At 31.9% G+C, this 15,541-nt stretch overlaps 1 protein-coding gene across 1 annotated transcript; it reads right to left on the bottom strand.

The window, feature by feature from the left end:
- Positions 1-3,243: 3,243 nt before the first annotated feature.
- Positions 3,244-10,479, bottom strand: LOC116770417 (protein hairy). Its single transcript, XM_032661883.2, has 4 exons — positions 10,320-10,479; positions 5,225-5,320; positions 4,871-5,150; positions 3,244-4,794 (listed from the first exon to the last, which is right to left on the bottom strand). Exons 1-4 carry the CDS (start codon positions 10,380-10,382, stop codon positions 4,520-4,522), a joined length of 714 nt encoding a protein of 237 aa, XP_032517774.1. The 5' UTR covers positions 10,383-10,479; the 3' UTR covers positions 3,244-4,519.
- Positions 10,480-15,541: the final 5,062 nt, after the last annotated feature.

Raw genomic sequence — 15,541 nt, 5'->3', positions numbered from 1 at the left:
CTAAAGGATCGATTCTTTCTTTGTATCGACATTGGACATATTGAAGGCATGTCGGAATGAGTCGGCTTGGAACTTAACTGCCCACGCCTCGCAGCAAATATCGTTAATGAGACGAGCGAATGCCCAGCATATAAGAGTTTTAAAAGAATTCTGTAGTGATCAGTAGAAATACTAAATAAATTTGTACAAATTCGTGTTTATTTTTATAATATTTAAGACGCTTTACATGTTTTGAAATTAAATTTTGCTACAACGAATTGTTTTTTCGGATAAGATAATGAAATCTGTGTTTCGCATTATCCGCACGTGTTCCTTTGTGGGTGGTGCATCTGCATTGTTTTTTTCTTAATGAAACATGATCTACACACAACAGGTCAGTGGTTTTTATACAACCCAAATATATTATTTCATTTGGTCACTAATAACCGTAATTAACCGCATTTATGTAAGAATTAATTAATATGAGTTAAAGAAAGCTTTACAAAATCTCTCTGATAATATAGATACATCGATATATCTTTTTTATGATAGTTGCGAAAAAATAAATCGAGTGCTTATTTGACATAAAAGAAAGGAATTAGATGAAAAATCTTCCAAATAGGTTAAAAAGCATTTGTAATATTTACTGCGCAGTCGTTTACGTTACGGAGAACAGATCAGAAAAACAATGATGCTGGTAATTTAGCAGGCGAAGGACATCTTTGGTGGTCAAATCGTCAGTCAGTTAGTAGAGACCACCTAGACAAACTGAAATCTCTCACAAAAACTCTAAAGCTAACATCGGACCACCGCTCGCAAGTTGTTATTATATAGGTTTTCAGTTTTCTAAGTTTTTCTTAGTATTAATTAACGGGCATATATTTTTTATGATTTGACATTCACCCTCATACTTTATGATCCATCTTGTTATTTTGTTTCACAATACAGCTCACTACATTGTATTTTATGATATCCTTTAAAATTAGCATATTATGTTATGTTAGCTTGACGTAAAAGTTTTAACATGTGAAAACATTATGGGCATTCAACAAAACCCTTTCCGAACGTTAATTACGCCCTGTCACGCATCAAAACACTGATTAATTGGTCTCCAACATTGATAATAACAAAAAAACGACAACGACCAAGCAATGACCTTTTGGTAACGAGAAGCTGTCGCTCAGAACGGCATGAGGGCCGATTTGCTTGACAAGTTCAATCTGTATGCAATTCAATGTCTACACATTCCTTGTATGAGTGATCGATAATAAAGTCACGCCACCAATTGCCTTTCAAACGATCGCAAAATGAACAGTTTCAGACTTGATTTTTTAATGTTCAGCGTTACTGCCAGTAATGTCCTACAAGCCAGTATTTAGAGTTTTCAAAAAACAAATAATTATAGTTTCCAATACAAGTTGATACTTCAAAAGTCGCCATTACAAAATTACAATGGTTCAGTATAATTATTAATTATGATCAGTCATAAAAATAATCCTCAGGATTATAGCATATTACAATTAGTACGCCACGGTTTGCGCCATTTGTAACAACTATCAAAATTATTTTCCTTAGTTTTTTACCTGATCAATAAACGATCTTCGTTTGATGTCTTTGAATTTTTAATAAAGCAGATTAGTCATTAAAAAAATGACTGTCAATTTTTCAAAATGTCCGTCCTCTTGGGTGGCTCTGACCAGATGTTTCCGAATTTCTTGAAAAAATCATTTCAATTACGAGCCAGGTCATTAGAGATTTTGTATTCATTACACATCTCATGAATTTTAATGGAATAAGCGGATAATTAGATAAACATGGATTGAATACCAATATGAAATTGAAAAATATTCAATAGTTTGCTTAGCTTAGTTTGGTTTAAGTTATCTCATTAAATAAGATTTCATCAATAAAAGTGATAATTCGGACCAAAAAATTAAAAAAATATGAAGGATTCAATTAAATATATGTTATTTGGAATTTTACTTCCATAATAACTAGATTATGAACATGTATAGTTTATACTAGTTAATGAGGAAGCGACTGCGATGTTTTCAAAGTATTCTTAACTTATCTGAAGTCTCACTACCTGCAGGGTGCACATTCGTTAAATTCGGTTTAGAACTTCGGATGTTAAACCGCTTGCTTAATAATGAAAATTAAAAAAAAAATATAAAGAATATAGCGCTTAAATGTTAATGAACAGAAATTGGTTACCTCTAATATCGAATTATAAAAATTAAGATATTCGTAAAATTTAAAGTAATAATTAGGTTCGCTACCAGGGTGGCGCGTTTACTTGAAAATAATGACGTACCAAATCGCCGCTGTAAATTACTCGGCTCGCAATAATTCGTCAATAGCCCGTTATTAGCTCCGGGACAGTGCAAACAAACGGCTGTAATGAAATGTTTTGACGTATTAGTTCGACCACCGAGGATGAAGACCGTAGTCCGATTGTACCAGAATTATAAAGCCACGTATTGAGATTAAAATTTGGGTTTTTAAACGCCCTATAACATCTGCATAGGTACGCAATGAACCTTTGTTACAAGTCCAAATGTACTCGTAGTTACTTTTTCAGTAAAATATGTATTTAGAAATAAGAAAATTGATTAATGTGACATATCAATTAAAACGTAGACTATTTGATAACTTCAAACTTATATAAGTTTTGATATTTGATATTTTTAAAATTTAAAGTGACATTTAGATCCTTCTAATGTTATAAAGAATGTTGAGTTGTTTGTTACTGTCTCACGCAGAAAGCACTCAACGGATTTTGATTAAACTTTACAGTAATATAGCTTAGACGTCAGAATAAGACATAGTCTATAATTTATTTCAGAATTCTGTGAAATTGCCACAAGAGTAATAAGGTATAATTATGCTTAGTCCATGTTTGCGTCGTCACGCTGCATACGGAGCTTTAACTGTTTTTCATTCATAAAACTTTACAGATTACGTTAACTTAGTTTATTGATTGAGACATAGAAAACAATAATATAGTTGTATTGTGTGTGAAAATACGTTAATGTAGTATATAATACAAAATTTGGTTGCGAATTCGTGGGAAAGAAATAGTATTATATTTTTTTTAATAAAAAAAAAATCTCGATAGACCTTACAAATTTTTTGCGAATTTAAAATATTATACTTATTTCGAAAAGTCTAGCTCTCTTCTTAAGATACAGAAGCAAACAGAATTCTAAGTTAATATTATTAAATAAAAATGGGTATTATTTATCTAAATAAAATCACGAAATATACATTTATAATATTTTTTATTTGTACATACATAGGTAAATGGCGCGTCTTTTAGGTACATCAACTTATCTTAAATAAAATTAATATCACTGGATTTAAATAAACAGTTTGACATTTACTCCGAAAACTTATATACATTTATATTTACAAAATATTTATCAATATTGTTCTCATTATGTCTAGTTACGATTATTAAAATGTTGGGGAGTTTGTTATAATCGGATGCGACATAGACATTATCTAAATGATTTTCTCCATCGACTTCTTAATGTGTGGAAGAACTAAATTATTCAGTACATAAATCTATAATATATCTCTTTTTATTTATTATACGGCTTCATTCGCAATGGAAGCGTGGAATATTTTGTCAATGTAATGTCTCAATATCGTTTTTAGTTTCTTATGAAATATTAAGAACAATTAAATAAAATACGCTGGCTGTATTCAATTTTGATTTATCATATATTCTGATGAAAGTAATTTTACGATTCACGTCGGTTATTTACAAAAAAAAAAACACAATCTCTGCCCTTACCACAATCTCTCAAATCGAAACTAACACACACAGCTTCCAATATATCATTTATAAGAAGTCGTACGTGACATTATCAATGTAGGGTAATGGGTATACGAATGAAAAATTTTTACTATATGTATTAAGTTCGACATGTAAACCTGTGGTAAGAGTACTTTTTGTCCATATTCTGGTAACTGTGAAGACGATTTCTAAATGGTAACAATATTATATAAGCATTTCTTAGTTTTATACTATGCAACTAAAATAACTCATACACCTTAAAAATTGGAAGACTATACGATTTTGCTGTATAAGGCACGCAGAATTCAGTTTCATTATCATCTACTTATCTATTTATTAATAAACATTCCATTGTTATAAACATACAAGTTGAATTAATTTTCTAAATCTGAAAGAGACAGTGTTGCCTTATATAAATATGTTAAGTATGTCTACTGGCACTTAGTGCTTACATTTACGATATTTAATAAAAAAAAAAATTAATCTGTCAATATATTGGACGTCAGTCCGATTTAATGAAATACTGCCTTAGATGTCATATAAAATTTACAACACTATAAAATATTAGGGAAGACTAACACTAGAATATTGTTCTGAAACTATACGAAGTCCATAGTCTAATGTTATCACACTTTACTGACCTAGCTTTACATGCTGAAACGTCATAGGAACTAATCACTCACTCAGCCAGCGACAATTAAAATAATATCACAGATATATAATTTGTAATCATAGAAATCACCACGGACGCCACGGTTTCTCCTCTGGCTGTCTTCTGGTGACCAACGCGAGAGGCGCTTGTTCCTCCGATGGCGGAGGGCTGCCCCAACCAGAACTGGCGGGTGACAAACATCGAGGCTCCGATGACGCAGAGGATACCTCGCGAGGTGATAGCGGTAGTAACGTCGGAACAGCTGCCAGCGTACTAGCGCTCACTCCAGCTGGTAGAACCAAAGCGATATCCCCATTAGATAATCTCGTTGGCACCAATCGCACCCCAGAACCCGGTCCAGCTGAAATATATAATATATTAGAGGCACGTTCCATATAACTATTTAATTTAAGTTATACGTGTAAAATTGTATATACCTGATATGAATATTGTAGAGTGTGATGTATCATCGACGTCTGATGGCGGGGTCGGCGCTGTGAGCGGTCTGTTCACGTTGACACAACCCTCCAAATGCTTCACGAGGCGGCGCTTCAAGCCTGTATCCAAGCCGGGGAACTTGGACACTTCAGACAAACAATGTCTATAACCAGCCTTGAAGCGGTCGGGGGAACCGGCGCCTTCAGATCGCAGACCCTCCAAATGTTTGACAGTCATCTCCAAAATATCTGCCTTCTCTAATTTTGAATGTCGCGCCGGCTGTAACAAACCGTATATTATTATAATCAACATTCTTAGAATTAAAAATTAACAAAACTATTTTCGATGCTTACGTCTTTTTTCATTGCATCAAGTATTAATGCCTTCAATTCATTCAAGCAGTTGTTAATACGCGCTCGTCTTCTCTTCTCCATAATAGGCTTGTTACTCTGTAACAAACAAAAAATATACTGCAAAATGCCAGAGTATTCCATAAAAACAGTCGATTATAAAACAGCACTTCTTATAAACTTTATATAATCGATAGCTACAGCCTACAGTTAATGGTTGAATGATTGAATATTGAATTTTCTAGAGCTGTAAAAAACGTTCCAAAAAGATACATTTATGAAATAAAATATTATAGCATAAGTCATAATTGTATTCAACGTGACGATCGTAAATCAGATTCCATTTTGACGGAATATGTAAAGCACTTGTAACGGTGAGCTTCCTTATAATAAATTATTTTTATTAATGGCACTATAACAGCTAAGGTCAATTCTGTATGTCCCATATGTTATATAGTAGACAGATTGTAGTCAAACGCGTGACAATAGCCTAATCTACGATAATGAGCGCGTGCGGCCGATCTCAAGGTGAAGGACGGGACGGTGCGTCACTAACGACTAGACACGTGACGCTTTTGTGTTATACAGTTATCACTAGTTTGTGTGAACGAACTAAATACGGGCAGTTTTCGGTTTTTGATGATATACAATAAATAACGTCTAACTTCAATTTCACGATGCTAACTCGTTGACTCTTTGTAAACGCACTCGTTAAAGGGCTGTTGGTTACTGTGACTTCATTCGCACTGGTTTCATGAAATATTTTGCCAATGTCAAAGTTTGAATTTGTTTGGACGATTAAGTCGAATTATAAAAAATTGTATAAGTGACGTCATGTCACTTCTGACATATTATTTGACGTTTCAAAATCTCCGATGTTTATGTTTTGTTTTATTCGTATTAAGTTTTGTAATATTACGAATTTAATTTATTATGATTAGTCATTATTCATTACGTCTTTCTATCAAAATAAAGGTAAAGAGATACCGATTGTTTATCACACGTAAAACAAAAAAAATATTTTTTGGATCGTTCGTTTTTAATATCCGCATATAGTTGTAAATTTCAATATTAATGCCATAACCGCGCTAAAAAACACATTTTATAAAGTTTAGGCTTTCTCAAAGGCGTCATGAATTCGTTTATAGATGCAACAATGTTGCGTTTAAGGAGCTCACAATTTTACAACATTTTTTTTATATTATAAACGTCTCGGTGAAGCAGTGAGCATTGAAATATAACAAATGACATATAAAAAGACGATAACATTGGTGCTTGGTAGCATGTGAGCACGTTAAATGTCAGGTACACCGTGTCTTATCAGTTGATACTTCAATGAGCAATTTAAATTAAACGTTTATCTCGATGGCCGCTGGCGCTGGGTATTCATAAAATAAGCGGCGAACACGTCATATGTACGAAGTGAATTGCATGTTTCATAACAAATTGATTACCCGAATGATTGTGATGAAGATATTTCTATGTGTTTTTTAAACGATTTTTACTTAATCTTTTCATCTCAACCCGAATATGTTTAGAGTTATCAGTTAGAGCAGACACCGCTGGACGCGCACATGTTGATATCGGATTACAATAGCGGTCTCCTAATACCCACAGACTACACAGTACACAGTCCTTGTCGGACGTATGACAGAACAATACAGTTTTGAATACAATGAAGATTAACAAAGTGCCGTGATACTGTTTGTGCATAAAGACTATTATGATAACCGACTTTGTGTATGTATTTGATTATGATTAGGCGAAAACATGCAACAGGCTGAAAATATTATTTGCAATCTTAAAAATACTTGTCGACAAATATATTGAAAACTTATATACTTTGAAGATTTTAAATAATTATGAAGTGTAGTCGTATGACAAACAGATAATTTTATAAAGTAGTTAATTGAAATATTCTCGCTTATAATCAACTAGCTGTTTATAAATAAACTATTGTAAACAAAATCTATATAAATATTCAAAGAAAATAAATAGTCTAACAAAACCGATAAATTTAAATCTTTTGCGAAACAAATGTGTGTGATGGACGTTTTATCTTAAATTATCTCTCATATGATTTTTTGTTAGGCGTGTGAAGACGGCTAACTGTCTTTTCGTATACGAAGGTCGTTCAAAGACGACTCGTTTCAACTCTAAAATGACTCTCATGGCATTATCTACTTCCTTGGCTGATGACTGTCGAATGACGTAAGTTATATCGCAAAATACATAGAGAAGATAAGGAAAAAAATTAAATAATAATATCCTTCTGTAATAGCGATTTATTCGAATTTTTCAATGGTATATTTCTTTTATCTTATTTCAATATACTGAGTTGAGTTTTGTTTTCAATTAAACTCGCATATTATAGTATATACGTAGTACATATTCCCGTTACCCAGACATAAGTTTTACATAACATGTCACCTCAGAATTAGTTGGCGCCTGGCGCGATACACGTGCGTCTGGGAATTACAGTGACACATATTGTTTGTCTCATGTCTGTACGTATCGGAACGTGATTATGTATAGGAATATTTGACATCGGTCCAACGGTTTCGTGTGTGACGAGATGATATAAAACTTTTTTTTATAATCGAATTGTTTTAAATGACATTGAACTAAACAAACAGAATTTTGTTTACGATTCATTACGATCCGCTTTACTGATTACACGGACCTCAACAGTTCGTGCATGACCACCGCTCAGTAACACAACTGAGGCCTCTACTAATGATGATTTATCTCTATAAACAAATGTTTCTTAATCGTGATATTTGAATTAATCTCAAAAATTAACCGTCTAATATATTTTTTATACGAAGTTAGTTGAAAAATCTGAGTGATACAAAATATAGCTAAGGTTAAATAATTATACTTCTTAATACTGACGGAATTCGAAGCGGTGTCTCAGAATCTATGCATGCAGATGCATAATCCGGCTACAGGATGCTGTAGTTTGCTCTATTTCATCTCATTCTTGCGTATTCAATACAACGTTTAGCACGAACAGTACCCGAAATATCTCTCACGTTGGCAGAGTCGCGTGTTATGGTCGCGTGCCAACGAGTGGGCGAGACTCTACTTCCGACACGCGACGAACTATAATATTATTGATACCCATTCATATATAGCTAATACCTATACACAATAAATGTACAATCACTCAGAACGTAATAAGAATATTGTTATTTTATTACCTATAGTGATAGATGTATATAGTTTTTAATACTGTTTGTGGGCGTCGCTGTCAGCGCTGCGTGGGCGCTGACTCTAATCCTACCCGATGTTAATCGCTCGATGATAGATCGTTCGCCTTCTCCTAATAACTTCCTGCACTCACACCGAATAGATTACGAGAACCGCTTACTAATCACATAAATATCACACGGATCTGTCTGTATGTGAATCACGTATACTACAAACGACATCGTTTGTAAAGCCTTGGTATGTTTATGAAATATAAATTCATTAATATATTTTATTGTAAATATGTTTTCGTTCAATTTTGTATTATTACGTATTTTCGGTGAGTCATTATTTGTATCTGTGACACGGACTGTGTAAATTAACGTGGGTGTCATTCCCACGACAATTAGCCCACGGATGCCCACTCGCCCACCGACGCCTCAATGACTCAGGCTCGGTACGGGCCTGTCTATTGATGTAATTATATCAGTCTATCCACTTATCTGTGATTAATTATTATCGATGACAAAACAGGGTGGCAGTTCCGTATCTGCTTTACAATACTCATAAGTACTTATAATATATATATATGTGTGTGTGTGTGTGTGTGCGTGTGTGGAAGGATGTATTATTTTATATACAATTATTTAATAAATAAAGTATCTATTCAAATTTAATATTCGTATATTGTAGGGTCTGAAAACATACAGATGATTTAATAACCTCCTCCTTTTTGAAGTCTGTTGAAAACACTTTGCCTCATGAAAAAAATAGGGGGAGATTCCTTGAATGAAAATTACTGTGTGTTTTAATGATTTTGATACATTTACAGAGGTCGTACAGTTTTGATTATATATATAACGTAAAAAAATATGCGGTTATCATAATAATAAAGAATCGTCTCACGACAGACGTGACGCTCCGCTCTTATCTCCACATCAACTTGCTAAGCATTGATCTCATAAATAATACAACACTTAACGCTTATCACAAGTGTCTATTGAACAGAACACAGACAGTGATAATGTTTTCTTTTTAAGTTTTTAACTAGAAACCATCCGTGTCTAGTTTGTCTATGGAAACTTGTGGTAAGAATCGCTCAGCGACGTCATAACTTTTAATCTACCGGATTATTACCTATAAGGTGAATACATAATATCCTCAGATTATAAATACTCAATTTTCCATATATTCACGTAGACTTAATAAAAAAAAGTACAGTATTTAACATAATATGCAAATTATTGCTCACCGGAACATCGTAACTAGCTGTATGCAACGTCGTAGTGCCTTTTATACACAGACAATCCTCTATAAATTTTTATTATATATATATACGTATCGTAACTTATTTATGTTGAGAATATAGCTTTAATCAATGAATCCCATAACTCGAGATGATTTTTTATTGTATAGCTTGTTTTTATTCTCAATTTTATTAATTTTATGACATTCTTCATAATCATTAACGAATCTCTGTCTCGAACTCCGTAGTGCTTTAATTATTAATTAAGAATTAATTAGAATTATATTTCCTGCGAATCTGTGTATTGATGTGATGGGATTTTAAAGTCTGTATACGTTTTTTTTTTACAGACGCGTTGAAGTCTTTTACTTAATATGCTAACGTTATAAAAAATTATTAATTATCTCTCAATGATAATATGTAAAAAGTTAATATTTAAGCTAAAAATTAATAAATAGCGTCGCATTCACTGTTTCCATTTCCATACAAACTGTATCAACTTTAATTTTATTTTTACATTCCAGAAATAGAGTAAGTGAAAGAAGTTTGTTATGTTAAACATATTTTGCAAATTGACCCATAATTATTAAATAATGAAAAAAATATAAAGTAACTTTAATTTATAACATACTCTATATGTATATATATATATAAACATACCCGTCTGTTATCTGTCTTCTTCGCCTCCTGCATGTCTGTATGCGGGCTCGCTACAGTCACCATATTGTCACAACACTCACTACACGTGCGACACGCACGGCGGTCGACGCGCGACTGGCGTGTGGCTTGTGGTGTGCCGTCTCTGTAACACTGAGCACTGACCGGTCGCCGAGCACGCGACAAAGACTCGTGCCATTATGCTTTTAGCTTAAACCTTTAGCGCGAAATGATATAAAAATTTTACATTATAGAAAGATTTTATAATTGGGTTACGAAATTTCATGTAATTCGATTTATCTTTGATAAGAGACGTGACTGTATATTGTTTAAGTTGTGGCGAGATTTCAAATATATATTTTCACATAATATATTACAAGGATTTTATAACTGTGATGTCAATTATATAATCCGATTATTCGAACGTGTGTGATAGTCTTTATAAGAGATTAGTCTTGACATTGGACGAAAAGATCAATCGATCTCTTTATATCTTCATTGTATTTTTCTTATGGATTTCTCTAACTGGTTCATCTAATCTTTTGAATAAATGTTATCCGATTGTGTTCAGATTGTGCTAAAAAATCTTCCATTGTCGAATGATTAAAGATTATCTTTAAGAAATTATGTGAAATATATTTAAAAAAATGTATTCAACAAACTAATTTAACAATTGTTTATTTGTTATTATCTTTGTTAAACAAATAGGCATAATAGAAGTTCATAAAAATAAAAAAAATGTTATGTATACTGATACTAATATTTATACGTCTCATTTTATATTTGAAAATCAATAAAAAAATTCCAAATTCAAACCGGCGTCGTGTTACATGTATGAAATTATTTGATAAACGGGCCCCTTTGGTTTAGGAAGCAGTCATTATAGCTGGAAACCATTAATAATAGGTCTAAACTAATATATAACAGTATAATGTATGTGTATATCAAACATAGGTATTATTTAAAGCTGACGTCACTGTGGTCTAACGTTCTATACTCAGCATATTCAAGCATAAAGTGTCTGCGGCGAACATCAAAGCCTCTCCAACGTTCGCTTTGCATATGCAAACGTTATTCAGCCGAGCCCTCATTATCCGCCACGCCTGGGATTTTATTTAAATTTTTCTACCTTCGCTTTTTTTGATGTTGGAATAACTTATTTATACAGACAGCGCCGACTACCGGCTTTTACCGAAACTATGCGACAATTTTAACATGCTTAAATTACTTCACTTTTCACTAGAATAAATTATTCTCTTATTTTCATCATTATTATAACATGACCCTTTTAGCTTGACAAAGTATTGCAGGTTTACTAGTTTATTTTGTGATAATTTGATAAAAATATAAAATCTTTTAAGCTGAATAGATGCCACTAGAATGAATTATTAGTTGTTTAGTTATTGTAACTGATATATATATTCATTATAACATTATTGTTAATAACATTTTTTACAATATTTATTCTCTATTACTGACTTTGTTTACTCAAAATTTTGCAACCGCCGTATTCACGAGACCTCAAGAACATCGCGAGTCTCGACCTTAAAAACACGTCTTGAATCTTCTTTACATATTGTTGCTCCTTCACTTGTACCTATAAAATTTTATTATTTTCAAATATATCGGTATAGTTTTAAACGAACATCAAAAATCCTGCAGCTGTTATAAAAAATAAAACTGTTACAATTTAACGGACTTCTTTAAACGTTTTGTTAAATTTTTTTATTGGAACAAAAATAACATTCTACAAAAGAACTTGCTCTGTTTTAAATAGTTTTATGGCTTTATACAAATCATATTTAAAACATCTTTGAATAAGAGATAATAGAGATGGGACAGTGTTCCGTTATGTAACAGATACAGATATGTCAATATTTCATGTTTCATAGAATTTACTTATCGGTTATTTTTTTTTTTTTTTCAATAAATAATAAAATTGAAAAATTATCACTAATATATATGATAATATATTGTCTATTGAAAGATATTTATATGTACATATTAGAATTTAGAAAGCTCATATATATTTATTTTATGTACATAATTGTGCAAAAAATACTAAAATTTAACATCTACTACACGTTTTAACACTGGATACTTAAAAAAAAAACAAATTGCTCTACAACAATGATTTAATCTTTAAATTTATTGTCCAACAAATTATCTGCTCTAAGTGCTTTGTTACGAAAGGTTGGGAGGATATTACTCTCTAATATATGAAAGGAAACCTCTTAGCATTTAATGGATTCACCGTGTGGGTGCAGGGGGTCCATCATGTTGCAGGGAGAGGAGCTTCAACAGTGCCTGGGAGTTGCGACCCAGGTGTAGGTTTATGGGGCCCCTATCTAACGCGCGTTAAACGCCCACCTCCACCACGTCCAAGCCTCTCTCTCTACCTAACCAAATTTGAAAAGAACCTACTAGGGCTGCCTTCGAAGTGCGTTCTAAGAATGAATTGATATTAGTTCTGGACAGGCCCAAGTCTTTTAGTAGGTTGTAGAGAGATTTAGCAGTTATACCTCTCGCACCCAATTCCACCGCGTACAAATCCACGACGAACCTATTTCGAGTGAGTTCGTTAGTGAACTCGTAATATTTATTGACCTTAATGGTATGATCTTTGAGGATGTTGTTTTCCACAGCACCGTAAGCTCTATTATCACAACGTGTTTTAAAATTTGCGAATACATAAATATGTCTGGCCTGGAAGACAACGCACAAATATCCTCTTTGATTTTATATTGTTTCTCATACGTATCCGTCATACAAGTAGAAATTGCTTTCGTATGTCATACATCGTTCATAATAACTTTAATGAGGACTTTTTAAAATACTTCAAAGACGGCTTTTTATATTGTATGCTTTACACAAAGCGAGAGTATTTGTATGGAGTTCAAAATGAGACATGTTCCATGAGCATGCAACAAACACAAGTGGTTAAGTAACTTTTCAATTAATAAGAAATTGGTGCTTAAAGTCGATATGAAGCCCCGCCCAAAGTAGCTATACGATTGTGTTATTTTTTTTATTGATTAAAGAACTTATCGAAAAAACTGCGACATTGGCCGTATAAAAAAGTATAAACTGCTTCATCAGTCGTATAATAATCTGTTTTGTATTGCAATATTGCAAAATAATTCTCCAGTTCTGATTTATTCTGCCAGTAAGTATTACGAGTACCTACCTAACGACATAAACCGAAATAAGTTAAGTGTTATTTCTTAATTAAAACGTTATAAATTAACTTTATTGCAATTAATTTAAATCTAAATATCCGTCGTATAATCTAGATAACGTAAATATCGTCTATTTTTATATATTCAAAATGTATGGTTCATTTTAAATAAATAAAAATTATTAGTTCCTGTGCACTGAGTACTTATTTTTTTCCTCAGATTTACAAAAAACATATCATATTCAAAAACGATAAAAGGAATTCAATAATAAGTTTCTATAAAACTAACTAGGATTTCTCATTTCTATGAAAAAACTAGGATGAGTCTTATTTGGTAGTGTCTCTATATGACAAAACTGAAAACTGTATCCCCATTCCTGCTCTCGCAATATTAAAAGCTTTTTAATTATAACACGAATGATGAACCAAGTGGAACTTATTCCTTTATTTAAAAATTTAAACGTAGACATGATTTGGAGTAAAAACTGAATTGTTTTAAATTCTTATACATTACAATGGTCTTCAGCTTGTGGCATAGGTAAGTACCTATACCTATGCCGTAACCTGAATACCTACTATTGAGATTATAGGTACCTATAATATCAATAGTAGGTATTCAATTAAAAGTTCAAAATGATATTTCAGTAACATTTTTCAAAGGTTTGATTTATTATTTTAGTTATTTTATTAATTACTACTTTGAAGGACAGCTTAAAAAAGTATCGAAAATGTCTACTAAAAATCACTGTAACCATTTTTATCATATGAAATGAAATAACAGTAATAATTATTTAAAGGTCTTCAATTTATTGATAAAAAACACACCTTTACATATATCATTTATTTTGGTCTGTGAACTGTATTATACATATATTAAGATAAGTTTAACTTAAACAGTTTAATTGTTGAGCATAATTTATAACGGTAAATGAATTTAAAATAATATTCCATGAAACACCACGAAACATAACAGTTGTAGATAGAAAAACAACTGACTTAATAAAAAAACAATGCATTAAAATATTTTGCTTTACCTACGGTCGTAAAAATATTTAAAATAGAGCAGTGCCTTCATTGTCCAGAAACTAAAAAACAAAAAACCGTTATTATTTATTTTATCTGTATTTTGAACTTCGTATTTAATTCATAGAATGTTTACATTAAAATAATTTGAATGTGACATTATTACCCTTCAATAACTTTATTTTCATATATTAGCAATAAAATTATTATAAAATGAATATATTTGGTGAAATTTTAAAAATATTGAGAATTATAATTTCATCGCCTAAATTTCTTTGAACTTATCTTAAGATAGTTGAACAGTTTTCAATAGGTCTGAACACGAGTAATTAGTGTTTTATATAAATAAAAGTGTCGTCTTTGTATTTATTACATAATGTGTTTGTGTTTTTAATATAAATTAGATTTTTTTTAAATAAATAACAAAATAAAAACCATATTAAACTATAGTAATATAAAAGCAAGATTATTATACATCTGTTTGTATTTCTTATGTTGAGTTCAGCTAATTCTTTTGATAATAATTCTTTCTTCCAACCGTAGCTAATGTTTCGGTTTTACGTTGCGGGTATTGTGGTCAGTGTGACATCTCTTTCGACTCATTCTTCTTTAATAGACAACAAACTTAGAACATTCCATGGAAGACAGTTTCGAAAAGCTTTAGAGGCGGTAGCAATAAAACCCGCCAAGAGACAAAAGGGTTTGTTTAAATTCTTTGAAATGCCATGGAACCGCGGTAACTGAATAAATAAATCGTCAACGAGAATCGTACGGAGTTACCATCTGTAGCGAATCGACGTCGTTGGAAAATAATATATTACTGTCGACGTTCATTAGCAAGGAGCACGAGATACTGAGATGGGACGAAGTTTGGAACAATCGAATACAATGAAGTATACATTATATGTAAAACAACGTGAACATATAGGAATATAACTTGTACAAATCCGTCAGCTTTATATATGTCATACAATAAAAGTACGAGTAATAAATAATAGTAAGAGGTTTATTTGATAATACTAAC

Source organism: Danaus plexippus (assembly GCF_018135715.1).
Source record: "Danaus plexippus chromosome 13 unlocalized genomic scaffold, MEX_DaPlex mxdp_15, whole genome shotgun sequence".
NCBI lineage: Eukaryota > Metazoa > Arthropoda > Insecta > Lepidoptera > Nymphalidae > Danaus > Danaus plexippus.
Note: the sequence above shows the minus strand (reverse complement) of the source record. Positions and strands in the feature narration are given on the sequence as shown.

What these genes read in the sequence shown, in the direction of transcription:
- LOC116770417 (XM_032661883.2), bottom strand. Translation starts at nt 10,382, where the DNA reads ATGGTGACTGTAGCGAGCCCGCATACAGACATGCAGGAGGCGAAGAAG. An exon ending in TTGATGCAATGAAAAAAGAC is followed by an intron (nt 5,151 to 5,224) that starts GTAAGCATCGAA and finishes GGTTTGTTACAG; the next exon opens with CCGGCGCGACATTCAAAATT. An exon ending in CTCTACAATATTCATATCAG is followed by an intron (nt 4,795 to 4,870) that starts GTATATACAATT and finishes TATATATTTCAG; the next exon opens with CTGGACCGGGTTCTGGGGTG.